At 44.0% G+C, this 17,572-nt stretch overlaps 1 protein-coding gene across 1 annotated transcript; it reads right to left on the reverse strand.

Annotated features, from left to right (window-relative positions):
* Positions 1-3,475: 3,475 nt before the first annotated feature.
* Positions 3,476-12,675, reverse strand: LOC138621072 (protein FAM171B-like). The gene is made up of 8 exons (XM_069698845.1): positions 12,360-12,675; positions 8,583-8,816; positions 7,700-7,792; positions 7,373-7,531; positions 6,587-6,757; positions 6,138-6,254; positions 5,602-5,725; positions 3,476-4,970 (listed from the first exon to the last, which is right to left on the reverse strand). Exons 1-8 carry the CDS (start codon positions 12,568-12,570, stop codon positions 4,040-4,042), a joined length of 2,040 nt encoding a protein of 679 aa, XP_069554946.1. The 5' UTR covers positions 12,571-12,675; the 3' UTR covers positions 3,476-4,039.
* Positions 12,676-17,572: the final 4,897 nt, after the last annotated feature.

Below are 17,572 nucleotides of genomic sequence, written 5' to 3' on the forward strand. Positions count from 1 at the left end.
TCCAGACCTTGGCCGACAACAAATTACAGAACGCATTATTTATGAGTAACGCGATGGGTTGCTGTGAATTTTTTTTTTTTTTTCTTCCCATGTTATTAACATGTTTTATTTAACAGCATTTGCTTGTAAAGCACAACTATATGCTATCCTGGTATGACCAGAGCCGAATCCTCCGTGTAGCTGGACACACTCCATTGGGAATTGTTTCCAGTTGTTGCATCCGAATGGGCGTGGGACCTCGGGTTAATTTCAAAACTATTTGAGCAGCCTTTCCCTAATTGGCTTTGACCACCACATGACGCGTGCTTGTGTGCCAAAACTCACCACGCCGTAAACAACGTAAATCCTCCTCCAGTGTGAGCAGATTGCAGTGCCGTGTGGGTAAATGACCATTGCAGACCGTGTAAAGTCAATTCACGGGAACAAGGAGCATTCTTCTCGCTCCGGCTTCGATTCTCCAATATTTGCTATCGATATTTGTCTGTATCACTTTGTCTGGCCCTCCCACCACCTCCATTGTTGGAACTGCATTTCCAATCAATTTACTTGACTTCCAAGTCATCAAACTCAGCCGCCCACACTGGTTGCTAATTGGTCCGCCCTTTAAAGCGTCTGCCCGAGCTTTCGTTTGACCAGGGTTGCCGCGCTGTAACTTCTGCTCACTCGAATAGGGGAACTGTGGCTCTTAACGTATCCAATCGTCATGGGGACGAGTCATTTCGCCGGGGGTCGTGACGCTAAAAACAATTTATGCGGCCGTAGCCGTGGCGACGAAGCAGGCTACAGCGGATCAGAGTATAAGTGAGCATGCGTCGGCAGTGTTGTTGTTTTTACTGTCATTGGCAGAAGAACAAGTCAAAAGCTTCCCACAGACGTAGCTTCCAGGTCAGAAAAGGGAGGCTGGTGCAGAAGTGCCTTAAAGTATAATACAAACGAGGGCTGCTTGGGGTTGGCTCGAAAAATGTCCGTATTCTCCCATTCAACTTCTCTTAAAAAAAAAAAAAATCCCATCATAAATTTAACATTAAGCCTGAAACATTTGTATGTCTCGGGGGCGTTGTCTGTTTGATTGACGGGCCTGTGGTGCAGACATGTTTCCACTACAGGTGGGTGGGCATAGTATCCTCAGAGTTGAGTCAAATTCACCGTAAGCTCCTCCTCAGCTCGTCCAAATGTGGTCAATTCTGGCTCAAAAATGGCAAGACGGTGACAGCCGAAATACCACAGTTCAGGCTTCAGGAGGGCATCTCACAAACCTGCTTGGTTCAACACTGCCGGTTCAAAGTCAGCTCGGGAGAAAAGGCTGGAAAGTTGGGTAAGATGCCTGTAAGTCGCAAATTCAGACCACTTAAAACTGGATTGAATTATGTTTTGAATTCTATAAGTTTTTGTTCATAAGTCAAGTTTTAGTAAAAGGCAACTCCACTAACTTCATACATCAAACTCTGTTTACAGGTCTAATGGCAAACAACTGCATATTTGGAAGTTGTGTCAATCCTTTTGTAGCTCTGGAGGGAGCAGTTTAAAGTCTGATAAATTACCTCAAATGATCTGGTGTTAGAACAATGTCAACTTGCCAGATCTCTTCAGCCGGCTCCTCATCTCTGCTCACAGCAAGAATATTTTAACGCTACATCAGTCACTACTAACAGAACAAATGCAAATCTCTGCCCAGATTGTCATCATCTCTACAAACTGACCGTATTAAAAAAAAAACAACAACAACAACAACAACAACAAAAACACAAAATGGAGTTCACTGCATGCAACATACGAACACACCACAAAAGCTCCATGTCATGGGACTAACAGTTCCCTCAACAAATCATTCACAGTCGAGTGCTTTTTGCCTCAAAAAGAGTTGAAGAGCTGTAAAAATGCCGGAGAAAAATATAGTGGTGAGGCAAGCAAGCAGCTCACAAGAGGTGTAAGAGTGTTTCATTTACTGTCCCCCGTAGGCCAGTGATAATCCCGCTGGCGTTTTATGATCTACCAAGTGCGTCACGACTGTTTCCATTCCAAACGGATCCTCCAGCCACCTTGTTTCTGCACTCCTACTCCACATGTGCAGAGCCTCTTGGTCCACGGCCAAGTACTCAAGGCCTCTTTCCAGGACCGAGAGGCAGAGGGTGTCGCTGCGTGTGACGCAAAATATTCATATTCACCTGCCAGTATTTCTACGCAATAGCAGAGAGCAGAAGCTCTCGGTTAACCGTGTGAGGTCTGGGTGGGTACATGTTGCACTCGCCGATCTGGAAACGATTATAATGAACTTATTTCCCAATCACATCCGATAAACACGGTTTGTTTCTTATATTCAGTACTTTATCCGTGGAGGCAGCCACCGAGAGGTCAAATGAGCTGATTGAAGAATCCAATCCAACTGACTTGACTTTTCAAGGGCAACAGCAAAAGCTCTGGAATAAATGTGTCAGCGGCCTGCGGATAAAAGTGATGAAACCGTTTCTTAGATGCGTTCGGTTAAAACCGACGGCATTTGTATTTGTATCATTCATGTTCAGAAGTTAATGCCTTGTAAATGAATATTCTTTCAAGCTGAATCATAATGCTGATATAGGTGTTTTGTCAGTCTGACAAAACCCCAACATTCAAGAGCAAACCTTGTGCAAGTGTGACATCTAGTGGCTTCATATCAGTGGTGCTGGGAGAACCTGAGCCATCTGCGAAACCTCAAAATGTGCACGATTCCGTTATTTTAGGGGAATTCTATCAGAATTCATCAACTTTTATGAATGTCTTCCAAATATAAATTAAGATATAAATCCAAGCTGTAATTTTGCATGCTCTTATGCTATTTTAATGCATCTAAATAAAAGAGATACAATACTGGATAAAGTGTCCTTTCCACACCACCACTCTGAAACGCCATACAATGATTATCCAGTACCAGATACCTATCCGAGGCTACCTGCCCTGGCGGTAGCCTCAATTATTCAGTAGGGGAATATGTATTAAGAACCTTTACTTCAGTAAAAGTACTCAAAGCAAACTTCAAAAATACTTCATTACAAGTAAAAGTCTTGCAAAATGTTACTTCAGTAAAAGTATGTAAACATAATCAGGAACATGTCAAAGTAAGGCCGTCCCAGCAGAAATATTTCCCTACATTCCTGTATTATTAGATTATTATTACTGAAGCATGAAGCAGCATTTTATTGTTGTAGTAGGTTGAGGTTATTTACCATTTAATCTAGAAATGTAACTAATGATTCTTTTATGGATTAATCTGCTGATTGTTTCCTCAATTGATCAGTTGATTGTTGGATTTGTTAAAATTCACAAAATAAAGGGAGATGTTATTGTAATGACTCAGTCGCGCAGCAGTCCAAACTTTAAAATAAAGAAAATAAAACACGAATTAAAATAAAATTAGAATAACAACTTTTTTTCTGCATTAAAATAGAAGCACATGAATCGACCGCACTTGTACTTACAATGAACAAATAGACTAAAATGTTATTCAGATCAGTTTTTATATTAAATTATGGACAACTTATACAGTTCATAGACAATTAATGCACAAATGCATATGCACAAAATGAAAAAGAATAAAATGGGAATTGGGAAATAACAAACATTCAGCTGTTACAAGTTAGCCTGTGAGTGCACGAAGGTGAAAGATTGGTTACTATTGTGGCCTTGCAATCAATCACACTGCTGACTTTGTAAGTTGCAAATGTGTAAGGTTGTAAACAAATAAACAATATCACATTTTAATGAGACACTGTTGACGAAACATGATAGAATTCAGGTGAAGAAGAGAAGAGACGAAACGGTCGGTAACGAAGCTACGACGAGTGACCACCGACGTCACGTGCTCTTCTTGTGTGATCGTTTCTACGCGCGCGAAATGGGAAATGTAGATTGTGTGAAATCGGATGGTAAGAAAGTCCATCTTGGATTGTAGATTTGACCAGGAAGGTAAAATAAGTCACTTGTCACGGATAAAACTGGTGTTGTTAACGTAGAGAACTGAGGAAAATGGGGTTGCAGGAGTTTTTTTTTTTTTTTTTTTTTTTTACTGCAGAGGTGCTTGTTTACCGCCGGTTGTGCTTTTCACAAAGGTAGCGTTGCGCTCCAGCGTCACGGTCCTCCTGACGGACGTCTGGTTCAGTTCGCTCATGTCCACCCCCGAGTCTAAACTGGTTTCTCGGCTCTCGACCGGCCTGCGCCTCCTCTGCTGCTCCGACACGGCGTAGTGGATCTCGGCCGCCGGTTTCCCCTCCAGGGATACGAACCAGGCCCGAGGAGGAGGCTGGGGCGAGGGGATCGTGGACAGTCCCTTCAGGGCGTGCATCAGTCTGCGGTTCCCGATTTTATTCAACGTCCCCGGCACCGACAGCGACTCCGGGAAGGGACCCCTGGATGTGCCGGTGGAGGTTGCCGCCCGAGAACCCTCCGACACCCCGAGCCGGCCCTCGGTTTCGCCCGCCGGGTTCTGGGTGGCGAACGGACCTTTTGTCTGAGCGAAGCCCTCTTCGCTCAGCGGCTCGGTGTCGGCGCCGTTCGAAGCCCCGGCGCGGGGCAGGGTGGCCGACCTGCTCCACTCGGTCGGCTCCGGTCGCTCCCCCAAATGGAAGAACGCCGGGGCGTGAAGAATGGCGACGGGCCGGTTGTAGAAAAACAAACTGTCGGTCAGAGACGGCGGGACTCGGATTTGTTCCGACGTCTCGAGGTCGTTCAGGTCGGTGTTAAGATCCAGGTCGTCACACTCCAGCGCGATGGCCGCGGCGCTGGGGTTGGCTATTATATTATCACCGTGCATAGTAATATAAGAGGCGTTGTGTTGATTGGCATCCCTTTCTGTGAATGATTGGTTCGGTCCGTCGTGTGGATGAAACGCATTCCCTGTCAAAACCTCAAAGACCTCATTATCACACGTGGAGGTGGTTTGGTCTTTTTTCATCACTCGTCGCCTCTTCCTTGCTTTATTTTCACCTCGGACGCTTCTGTGGACAAAACAAAAGATTTACCTCAGACAGAACCATCGGTACGCCTTTAATAGCACATCAATTTGAAGGTTTACTTTTGAAATCAGTGAGGACTTAATGTACTTTCCTTTTTTTTTTTTTTTTTTACACAACAGAAAATGATCAAATACTGGATTGTTCCCTGTAGGCTTGAACATTGAGTCTAAAAAAATGTGTAACTTTCTCAAGAGATCTGCTCCAGTCAACTTCAGTTCACCCCCCCAAAATATGTCACAACAAAACCTCTAAAACTTCTCCAGCAACACGTCCACGAATATGTCACGATGTCAGCTTGGAAGCTTTAAGGAGGTGATGATAGACACGGAAAATATGCTAAATACTTACATGTACAGATGACTAACGGGGTTACGCTGCAGAGGCACGACATGAACTTTTAAGAGCAACGCTGTATTTGATATGTCAAATATTCTCAGAGCTTCATTCCTTTCAATAACTAACAACCTTTAGTGACGGCCAACTGCGACATTGTTAACCAAACGGTTGAACATCTATTTTGGGATATAAAAGTTTCTCTTCAGGTGTTATTCTCAACTCTGGGATCACTTATGGAGTATGTAGACTATTATGATACGAGAAGTGTTTTGTTTACCTGCAATAATATAATACCCCAACCAGAAGACAGATGACAATAACAAGCGCTCCTCCACAGAACACCATCAGGAGAGACGAATGGCGTAAGAGGAAGTCAACGGCGACGGCAAACCCAAAGAAACCTTGAAGAAAAAGGACAAAGAAAATAAATCGCAGAGAAACGTGCAATAAAAGTCAACGCGCATTTTGTATCTAAAAATGTAATAAATATTTTGCTAATTCAATACCAATTTGAATGGATTATGATAGCTGGTTACAAATTATGTTCCCTCACAGTCGTTGATCTTTTTTCCATTTGCTTTCGCGGTTATAAAAATGCAATCGCCACAAAACAGAACTTCATTACGCAGGAAGTTTACACAAGCCATCGCAAAATCAAAGCATATCATTCATTCCAGTAATTTGCATGTAAAATATTTTCATTAATTGCCGTTGTGTCAGCATGTTACGGCTCGACAGGCAAAAGACGGTAAACTATTCTATACGCAGCTGCTTCTTTTTTTTTTTTTTAACATTTCCATGGTGAACACGTGCCTCTGGTGGATGACAGAGGTGCCGCAATCCAGTATCCAAGGTGAGGAGCTGTGAACGTCCACAGGAGTTTTCCGTCGACCGACATCACCTTTCCAAGTCCTTTTCTCATCCAGCCACCTGAGGAAAACAAAAACAACCACGTTTGTTAAAAAAAAAAAAAACGACGACAAAAACACTTCCGAACGGACGGCAGAACTAAATTTAGCTTGTAGTCTTCCCTTCAGATATGAAGTTACGTCACGCATCTTTATCGTAATTATTGGAAAAGAAAAAAAAAAAAAAAAAGGTGTGCCGCGCAGGTGACTGTTATTTTCCCAGGTGCAAGTTTCAGCCCTCACTTTAATGCCGCAACGCTGACTCAACAGTAAACCACCAGCTCCTTTTCCGTTGCTCATGCCAAATGACGCGTCAAGAGAAAGTGGGATTTGGGGGTTCTGCCTTCCACTCACCGGTGGTCCGGTTAAAGAACCACGCTGGAACCACATCTGACGTCTGAAGTCCGCAGCTGTCAGGAACACTGAGGCTGATCTGCACGGGCCCACTCACATGTAACTCCGTGTCTCCGGAGAAAAGCTGCACACTGACGGCCGCCACCGGGCTTAGCTCCACACTCACATACCCTTCAAAATATAATACCAAAAAAAAAAATGAAGAGAAGAGAGTTAGAAAGTCATTTTAGTCCATGTCATCTATTTCTTAAATGAAATTCTTGCGTAAAACGACTTTATTTAAACGGTTTCTAGTGGTACAGGTGCTGCGGTTTGATTGACAGTATTGAGTTTTTGCTTGGATTATGTAGTTAAAGTGGTTTCTGACAGTCGGTCCGTGTTGATTTAAGTTCAAAGTAATTGTTGCATTTTTCAAAATATCCTGACGCCATCATTTTCAAAAGGGTGAAAATTGCTACTTTGCTTTCAGCCCACTCATTTGCATTTGTTTGATTTGGTGTCCGTCTCTGTGGCTTTTGTCGTTACAACTATCAGAGACTAAATAAACGGAGACAAAATATTCAAATCATACGCCGCCACATGCGCAATAAAAATGTACATTATCGCATAAATTAAGGACAAGAGTAGAGCTAACGGTGAGGAAATATAAATGTTTCTATTGTGCCGAGAGTCCACTTTCCAGACAAAAAGTCAAACCACTTTCCATTTCAGAAAAACACTGACTTATAATTAAGGGTTTTGCAAGTAGAAGTTTGCGTAATATCTTTACAAGTTAAATATATCTACCTGATTTACTGCTCATGATGCCTCGTGTCTTTAGAAAGCCGTCCTGCTGTGACGTCAGTTTGGGAATAGTCAGGTAGGCTTTAACCGATGTGACATCGCTGCCGTGGGTCAGGTTCAGCAGGCTCTTGGGAAACCGGATGACGGGCTGCGATGACGCATCTACGAATAGAAAATAAACAAACAATCAATTTCTTTGTCAAACATAATGCGTTTCCTTAAATGGACTGATAAGACCGATAATCGAAAAGAGACACAGAGAGAGTGTGCGCAAGACAAGAGAAAGAAGAAGAAGAAAAAAAGAAAAAAGGCACTTTAACGAGTACATACCAGATGTTTTTCCAGTGATCAGGACCGAATCTTCAAAGAGCCAGATGTTGCCTTGATTCAGACGGAGCAGTGACACAATCACTGATGAAAATACTACAGCGAAGATAGAAGAAAAAAGGGGCAAAGAAGCCAGAATTAGCTACTGTTTTTTTTTCCCCACTAGATGGCAGTGTGGCATTCTGTTTCCTCAGCTCTTTAATATTCAAGCAGACGCAAATAAAAAAAAAAGGCAAATTCGCCTCTCTGAAAGGAGCTTACCTACCATTCACTACAACAATAGCTCAGGATGGGAGATTTACTTCGGTGCCGCCGTCGTACTTGGAAAGAAACGTATCCCGGTGCAGGTGGTAAATGAGCAACGGAGACGTACACTCTCGTTGTGGGTTGGAAAATGATCACAAATCGATTTTACTGGGTGCTGCCACTTCATTAGGTGCCGAATTTAGAAAGGTGGAGCGACATTTGGTCTCGACGCCCGGAAAGTTTAGAAATGTATACAAATCGCGATCATTTCCTTGATGTTTTTTTTTTTTTTTTTACATGATATTATTCGAGGTGACCAGAAAGAGGAATAAAACCCCAACTATGAATAGAAATTGCAGTTACGCAGTAATTTCTCACCGAGTGAAACGCTTACATTTACAGAGTTAAAGCTGACCAGGCGTGGTCACGGAGCAACAGGTTTTCTGAACCGACCAAACAAGAGAAAGAAGCAATCGCAATAAAGTCGAGCGATTTCGCGACATAATCGGGTGGAAGAAAAAAAAAAAAAAAAAAAGAGAAGGCTTTTGAGCCATTCGGGAGCTCAGCAAAAAGTTTTCAAAGATCGTGAAAGTCAGCGGTGCCTCGGATTGTCCTCTTTCAGTACGTAGACCGAACTTACTGGGCATTTTGTCGGTTTTATAAGGCAGCGGTGAGCTGACGTAGCCCTCCTTGCTGGCCACGACCGCGATCGGCAGCCCGGGCTGGTAAGGGACACGAAGCGAAGCCCCGCCGTCCTCCCCGGTGACAGCTGCGTTGGTCCCGGTGTAGTTGACGTAGACCTCCACCACCGCCTGGCTCAGGTACTGACGACTCAGCGCGTCGCTCACCTGGACTTTCAGGTCGAAGGAAGGGCCTTTGGAGGGGGAGAGGAAGAGGAGGGGGGAGGGACGATGGAAACATCAGAATACTTTACAATATGAAAGACATCCTCCACTCAACAAAATGTGACATTTTTCAGCTCCGGGTTGGATTTCGTCGAGGTATCGTAAGGTTTTTCTGCCAAACCCCCCTCCCCCCCGGTTCTCTTTATGCAACGCTACCACGTGCTATTATACTTGAACAAAATAAGAGGTGGCTGCAGTTGCAATTAACCCCAGGCGGGACCTTAGATGACAACACGACAGGGAAACGAGTTGGTAGAACCCCCTCAGGGATATCAGTCAATTTAATCCCAGAAGATTATAAATAGAGGGACAGGAATACGAACGGTCAAATTGGGCAATTAGTACTGCAACAACAACAACAACAACAGCAACAACAACAACAACAACGTTGTGCAACTTCAGCACGCAGACAGCTAAGCACAGTGCATATTTTTCCAATCATGCGGTCGTCACGAGGGAGCGCTAAGCATTACACGTTTTCAGGGAGCCTCTAGAGAATCCTATTCGGGGCTTAATACTTACAATGCGAGACCTGACTCAATTAGCCACTTTCACACCGAGCACCGGCAGCCGATGACAAGTTCGTGACAACGAGACTTTACTTCTTTAAGAGGCGAAGCGTTGCGCGACAATGAAAAGGACGCCCCCGTAATCCGTCGCAGCCTCCGCGAACGAACGGCGGCCGCCCAGATGTGGCGGTGCGTTCCCCCCCCCCCTCCAAACATACCACTTTTAATACGTGATTAGTGACGGTATCATTTGCAGATGAACCACCAGAAAACGAATGAGAAGGAGCGACTTCAGCCAACAACACTGTGATGACCAGAGCCTTTTTTTTTTTAGAGCCGACCCCCTAGAGGCCCTCGGTGGTATTGCACTTTTGCCCAGCTGTAACTTTTCTTCTACGAAGCCCGGGCTGGGAAAGTGAGTTGGGGGAGCCATAAATCTCAGCAAGCGGCTCATCATCATCAACAACTCTTTAGTTATTTTTGTGCTGGGAGGCCATGAAAAGGCCCCTTATTGCACTTTTTTTTTTATTATTATTATTAGCGACTCAAGTGTTGCAGTATCGCTATGACGGCAGTCTTACCATTCACAACACCGTAAGCGTCTTTTCTCTTAACGGCGACGGGGGAAAAAAAAAAAAAAAAAACCACGAGACAGAAGCAGAGGCCGAAATTGCTTTCCGCTCCGATTGCTCGTAAACCTGCTGCTAAAACGTCCGCCGAAGGTTTGCTGAACAGCTCGCGGAGCCTCGTTTTATGCCGTTAAGGCTTCCGCAATATTTCGGCGAAGTGCCGAAGCCGGGTAGCCAGATCGAGTCACATCATCGCCCCTAACAACAAACGCCTGCGAGGGCCTCTGGTTTTTTTGGGGGGGGTTTTTCCGCCGCAATGTGAAACAAACATGTACATTTGGCTGTTTTAGTGGCAGCCTACTGGGATACTTACACCAGTGCAGATGGACATGAGGATGCTTGTTTTTGGGGGGGGGGGGGGGGGGGGGGGGGGGGCATGCATGTGTGTGGCCAAACACAACAGAGAGGGGGAAGGGAGGGGGGGGGGCTCGCTAAATCTGAAATGGAGGTGTTTCGCGCCAGATTACTATAATCTCCCCGTTTGGCGAACTGAACCACGGAACAAAGAGGTTTATGAAGCGGGTTGAAACGGGCCGTCCGGGCGCGGATGAGAAACGGATCTCGCGCCGCGCGTGACGTGGCTTGAACACCGTTGTCACCGGGGCCCGTGACGGCACCGGCGTCCGGTGAAGCGAACGCACCGCTACTGAGCCGGCGAACCTTTTGTCCCGTCGACGGGAGGCACGTTCGACCTGTTCAAAGCGTGAGAAACGAGACATTACAAAGCTTCTTGCCCCACAAACGAAGACAACGCGCGTCCGAATGGTGTAACGGGGGAAACTGGAGCGGACACGGTGTGGCCAAAATCACTGGAATTTGCTTTTGCTGATGTCATTTATCCGAAGATGATAAATATCACAATGTAAAAAAAAATAAAAATAAATAAATAACACAAACATGTTGACTGGTCAGTTTTTCGAGACCACCAGGCAGCACAAACAGATGGTCCAACAGGGATTTATCTGTAGTGCCCCCCCCACACACACACACACCACCACCACCACCACCACCGTGTGTGTGTGTGTTTGTTGGAATTAGGCCATACATTCCACTGATGGAGAAAAAAACAAAACAAAAAAAAAAAAAACCACAAGTGCTGTGTGATATGTGGGCCAAATCATCCCCAAGCACGAGTCAGCACTATCAAACCGAAGTGAAATGTTGTGGTTGAGCTGGCGGGGTGACATGAGAGGGCTGATGCCCTAACAACCCCCCCCCCCCCCCGTCCTCCCGTCCTCATGTCAAATTATTACAATCTTCCCTGGTGCCACATGATGAAATCTTTATTGTCGTGCCCTATATAATGAGATTTTCAGGGTGTTAATCTCAGCAGGGGGAGAAGTGACCATCTGCTTTTCTTTTTGAATCCTTGTTGGGTTTTTTTAAAGTAGAAAGTGGGCAGTCTTCCCCCCCCTCCCCCCTCCCACACCTCCTCCCAAGTGCCCTGAAGTGAGGGAACAGAGATAAAAAAAAAAAAAAAAAGCACGCTCAAGGCTACATTTCCAAGTGCTGTAGTGGACAACACAGACTGAAAGGATCATGTGACGGATGGCGGGATGGTAATGCACTCCCACTTCAGTATGAATTAGTCATGAATCGGTTGATAAAGGGTCACAAATCCCTCTTTCAGTTTCTCTGGGAGGGGAGAGATTGCCGTGAAGAGCGTGAGCAATGTTTGTTGCGAAGCGTGAGCAGCACAGACACAAGACGCTTTATAGAGGGAGGGTGGGAGGGAGGGAGGGGAGGGAATATTCTCACTTCAAATTTCATGAATTTGAAAAAAAAAAAAAAAAAAGAGCCAGCAGGAGACAAATTGAAGTTAAAAGGAACAATCAGGCTGCTATAAGTGTAAACAGATGATTTGCATAAAATCACAATGCAGAGTGTGAGCTGATGCCAAGGCCCAAAGCAGACAAATACATTTAACACGCACGCACACAAAAATGAATCAGGCAAACTACCAAAGCCCTTTTTAAAATGTTGACGGATTGTCATCATATTGTAAATAACGTGCACCCAGAATGATAAATGGACGCAGTAGAAAAATAAGGAGACAGATGGAGAAAGCGTTACTCATGCAGCAGCAGCAGCAGCAGACTCCCACATCAGACATTAGTCATCGACAGATCAGTAGATTTGGGAGCAAATCCTCACAGATGGTCGACTAGAGGCGGACATCTTAGTCTATAATCTGTCACAAACAGACCCTTTTTTTTTTGTTGTTGTTTTTTTGTGATGAAATAAAGAGAAATGTCAAACGAAAACGTTGATCTATATCATGTTTTGTTTACAGTTTCATTTATGTTCGTGTTCTGGACTAACCTAAAAAAACTAATCCTGCTAAGTTTAAGCTTCTCCTGAACTTTATACAAACCTGGCAGCGGCTCGAGCACTTGTTGTTGCTGCTGCTGCTGCTGCTGCTGAATGGCCGCTTGTTTCGTGCGGTCCCGGTCTGAGAAGTTGCCGTCATCGATATGCAGGGGGCGTCCCGCCGTCGGGCCGAACTCTCCGCTCGCTTCCCCATTCTCGGAGAAAACCAAGACCAAAACCAGCGCGCCGAGCAGACAGACGCACGGCCGGCGCATGACTTCCGACGAGCCGCTGACCGGTGGCTCTTTTTCCGTCGTCCGGTTTTCATCTACGACTTCGCGGCTCCAGCGGACAGAGAGATGCCCGCCGCGCTGCCATCCTCTCTCTCCCCCCCCCCCCAAAAAAAAAAAAAAACTACTTTAATGTCAGGCACTCTTCAAAGTGCGCCGGAAGCTCCGCCCCCCTCTAAGCTGCCTCGCGAGGCCCGCAAGAGAGCTGCTGTCTGTCTGTCTGTCTGTCTGTCTGTCACAATTTCTCAGTATAATTAAGTGATGGGAGAAGTTCGTTAAGTAATTACTTAAATGAAAGAGTCACGTGTGACAGTGTTGCATTCATAATTTAATTTTCCAATCATTTCGTTATAACCCAAAAGCTACCATAGCCAATGTCATAAGAATGAATAGTCTTACTGGTTTATTATTGATGATGCATTCAAAGACTTTTTTTTTTATGAATTTGCTCTTTTGGATTCTTGCTATTGTTTCTTTGTTATAGATTTAATTTATTTTTGTATTCTGTATCATATATTTTTATTTATATACGGATTATATTTATTCGTCAGGAACTTTGTAAACTTGTAAAAAGTGACATAAAATAATTAACATTACTAGTATTGTTGTTGCCATAGATATTTCCGTCTATAATTGTGTCCTAAAAGTGGCGACATTCGAAACTTTTCGACACATTGCAGGAACTTGTAACTGTATCTTGAAACAAGACAAAGAAAGGTTGGAATGCCCCATTTAAAGAAAATAACTCTATTACAGCTTAAAATGATGAGAAGACATTTCATTGTTTTACTGTTTTAGAGGCAGACTGTATGTTTAGGAATGAAAATAATCTGCAAAAATAACTACCTGCATCTGTCAGATCAATTAGGTGAAGGGAAATTAACAATATTTGCCTCTGGAATAAAGTTCACACCACAAAATCACACTTAAGTGCTTGAATGTACTCTTCAGCACTAAAAATGTATATAATCCTTCTGTCACGAAGTGATCAATACTCCTAGAATTGGTTTAATATCTTACCGTTTAGGAACACGACAGATCATTTTTACTGTACACTGGATGGCGTGTGATTTGATTGACAGCATTCTCAGACTCCTGCATCATCTGGTTTCTACCAGTAGATGGAGATAATGTAATATCAGTTAATGAACACAAACGCACAACTTTCACGTAGCCATTGATAATGTCATTGATTATTTATTCAAAACAGCCGCTGTTTGACCTCACAGTCTGATCTTTATGTGACTTTGTAAACAAAATAAATGGTACTGTTAGTGTAGTGGTGGTGTTGATATCAGCATTGGTAGTCATGATGGTGGGAGCAGTGAGATGTAATTATGGCCGTGGAGGTTTTAATTAGTTGCAGGTGTCTTTATTCAGTAATTATTTTGATATTTGTGGCACTCTGCAGGTTTCATAGCTGCAGCCATTAAACATTAATTCTGCCTCAGGCTTCCTTTAAACAAAATTCTCTTTCTACTTTACACTAATGTTTTAATCAGTGATTCGAGATTCATCCACACTGCACTCTGCAAGCGCAGAGCTGTTCGCCAAAGGCCTCTGAACTTAAGGCCTCTTCTTGTTTTCTGTGTGGGTTTGTGGAATGCTAAAATGACTAGAAAAAAAACACCAAAACGTGGACTTCTGAATGGAAAGCAGGTTAGATTTACAACCCTGTGACTGCTCAGCAGATACGTGCTGTTCTAACGGGGTGAACTCGTGGATTCGCTTGTTAACCGCGTTCTTTATCAATGTTTGTTTCGCTTTTAACATTTATGAAGATCTCTAAAATACACATCGCGATCTTTGAACCGCCTCCCCTCTGCACCCATCACCTCTAAATTTACTCAGCTGGAAGGACGAACGCCATTCTTCCAAAAAAAATAAGAAAAAAATGATTCACCTATTTGATGATGTTGCTGGTGGAATTTCACCCTCATCAAACTGGGAGTTGCCTTTGGAAGCATCTGCATTCATTACGTTTTCCGCACCGATGCTTTTCCTTTAATTTGTCTGTACACATATTGCTTGTTCTGCAAATTTAGAGGTGGTGAAATTGTATTGTGCAGACACATCAGCAGCTGGATAATGAGGCGGACGACCCCTTTAATCCCTGGAAACTCAAAAAGCATTCAGGACAGTCCTTCCTGCAGTCGGAGGCTGCACATTTAATTTGGTTTGACATGAGGAACAATCAAGAACTACGTGTGTCATGAGTGGAAGATGTCTGGTCTGTTCAGCCTCGTATGTGCTGCCCCCTACCGACAAAAAAAAATCAACCATAAATTTCAGACATTAAATTGCCATTTTCTTTTGTACGTGACGATTTTATATTTTTATTCCATATCCACTGATGTGTAATTATGCACTCATTGCTGTGTCATTTCTATTACTCAACTGATGATCTTATAAATTAGATGAGGAATGAGTCACTTTATTATATCCAAGCTTCACCTGAAGGTTGGCTTCCTCGCCGATGTCCGCCTGCAGAGCTTTCTGATGCCAAAAACATGAGTGAATCCTTCCTCGGCTGGATTCTCCGCCGTCATAGCTCTTCTGTGACAGGGGCCTCAGAGAGGCAGCGATCTGACACATTTGTCCTCCCAGCTCTAGTCCCCTATGACGAAGAATAAATCGGAGCCTAAACACACAAGCAGGAGGATAGATGACAGCGCGAGTCTCCAGGATCAATTTGCCACAAATTAGATACAGTAATGGTTCATTTCTCCACATAAATAGCTGCATCTACAGGGACAATTTTGGAAATCTGCTCGCTTTCACCCTGGAAATCTGTGCCGGCTCCGTGCTCCATCCCCGTCTGCTTTCTTCCATTCATCTTATCGGAGCTTTCTCTTTTTGTTTTACTGCACACAATGCTGTAGAGTTTAATCAAGTCCGTTTATAAAGCAAAAAAAAAAACCTCATTCTTTTACTTTGGACGTCATTTTCGAAAAAAAAAAATTAGGTTATTATTTATTTTATTTAAAGTTAATTCATCAAATTGTCCATTTCCTGAGAAATACTTGTTGGCTCATGGTGAATCCAGCTTAACGTCGGCATGGAAATGGATTTAGATTAATAGTAATCGTGATAAATATTTGGTCAAATGGTGTCTTTAGTCTTCAAAAAGATTCCTCAGCAGTCCTCTTTTGTGTTTGTTCTGATTGTGTGTTTCAACCATTGACTGTATATAAAAGTGAAGGCAGCTTCGGGGTCTGAAAAATTAGGCCGATGTGGAAGTGTCTTAATCTGCAATACCACCGAATGCCACTAGAGGCTCCATGGCTCCCTTTCAACCGTCAATACAATTTTTTTCACGAGTTATTTTGCCGGCCAAAAACCAAACTCGAGGCTCCATAACGGCCGTTCACAAACCAACGGGTGACGTCACTGCTGGTTGCCGCCTGGTTTTGAACGGTGACAATCACGGGGTCACCACGACCGCCATCTCCTTCCTCTGACTCGGATATAAACGTTTCTTGCCAGTTGAGCCGTTAACTGTTAACGTCAGAGGGCCAAAGCGTAACACAGGAAAACAAAGCCAGTTTTAAAAAGGTGAAAGCTATTGACATTTTCAAACCTGCTATAAAATCCATTAAAGTAATAAAAGGCTGTACTGCTGTTTCACAAAACTCCTTCAAGAGTCCCCGATGAGTTGTTTTTTTTCTCTCTCCTCCAGCTTAGTGTGGATCTTAAAATACAATCGCGGCTAAATTGCTGTTAGTTGGCGTGAGCCGTTCAGGACGAGACGACAGCCGGCCAGGTGACGACTTCAGCGGGTGGAACGGATTAAACGTAGGGCTCTGCAGCTGCGCTCGCGTTCAAAATACCAGAACCGGACCAGAGGCAAGGCGCTGACGAGAGGGTGTTCGACAGGAACCATGGCAAAAGTGACAGACAATGTCACACGGTGAGTAAGCCCTTGCCCGGAGAGACGAGTGCGTGACTTGCCATAAATAATGGCAACAGCTGCGTGGCTTTTGGGTTCCGCTGACACGCTGCGGAATATGATCAGAAGATAACAAAGACTCGAGGGAGAAGTTTAGAAAGTCAAGGAGGAAGGCGGCTGAGACGGGGACGGGGACGGACATCAGACCGCAGCTCCGTCAAACCGAAAAAAGCACACCTCTCAGGCTTTCTACAACGTCTCTGAAGGAGTTCACGTATCCTTTCTGAACTTTCTGTCTGCGGCTGGGTTTTTATTTTGACTTCAGTGAAACGTAACGAGCCTCGTCGCGATGTTTAGGATGCGGCTTGTGCAACTTCGGCAAGAATTGTGGCTGTCGATGCAAAACATGTAGCCACCGACTCCTTCGCATGCATACACATAAGACAACCAGACAAAGATGTTTTTTTTTATTGTTATATGAATATAGTAGTTTTTAGCGACGGGGGCAGAGATGACCCCTGGGTATCCCAACAACTTCTTCTGAACTTCTTTTGATATGTGAATGAGTTTAGTCATCTTTTTTTTTTAATAGATAAACACAAATGTACAATACAGAAAAAAAAAAGATAGATAAAGGAGTGAACAAAAGAATAAAGAATGACTGAATCATTTAGAGATTTCCAACATCCCCGAAAAATAAGACATTTGAAAATGATCGAAGAACCGTAAGAATGGCATTTCTGGGAGATGCCACGTCTCTGGATTAAGATGCCATTATGACCTCTCCGACAGACGACACGCAAGGTGTGTTCAATATGGTGTCCCAAAAACCACGTGATTGGGGTTAGAAAAAGATCAGGAATGGGGTCAAAATGACTACTATCGCCTACATAACACCATATACGTCGCGCGAGTTCATTTACTTACGTTATTTAAGTTAAATACATCATGCAAGTAACCCCCTTCCACCCACGTTGACATTTGCTTTCCCACCCGTCTCCCTGGTGAAACTCCTGTTTGTTTTAATCCAGCCACTCCTCACTTCCTCCTTTATCTCCTTTGCGACTGTCACTCTCTTCATCCACGTGCATCGCACGT

The sequence above is a fragment of the Brachyistius frenatus genome, unplaced genomic scaffold, assembly GCF_029030835.1.
Source record: "Brachyistius frenatus isolate BFR_SWC_R1_liver_20210118 unplaced genomic scaffold, ASM2903083v1 Contig_28, whole genome shotgun sequence".
In the NCBI taxonomy this organism is placed as follows: Eukaryota; Metazoa; Chordata; class Actinopteri; family Embiotocidae; genus Brachyistius; species Brachyistius frenatus.

Excerpts from the sequence above, each read along its gene's own strand:
- LOC138621072 (XM_069698845.1), bottom strand. The coding sequence starts at position 12,570 with ATGCGCCGGCCGTGCGTCTGTCTGCTCGGCGCGCTGGTTTTGGTCTTG. Across the intron at positions 7,793-8,582 it reads TAAAACCGACAAAATGCCCA|TATTTTCATCAGTGATTGTG; the intron begins GTAAGTTCGGTC and ends TCTTCGCTGTAG. Across the intron at positions 4,971-5,601 it reads GGGGTATTATATTATTGCAG|AAGCGTCCGAGGTGAAAATA; the intron begins GTAAACAAAACA and ends TTTTGTCCACAG.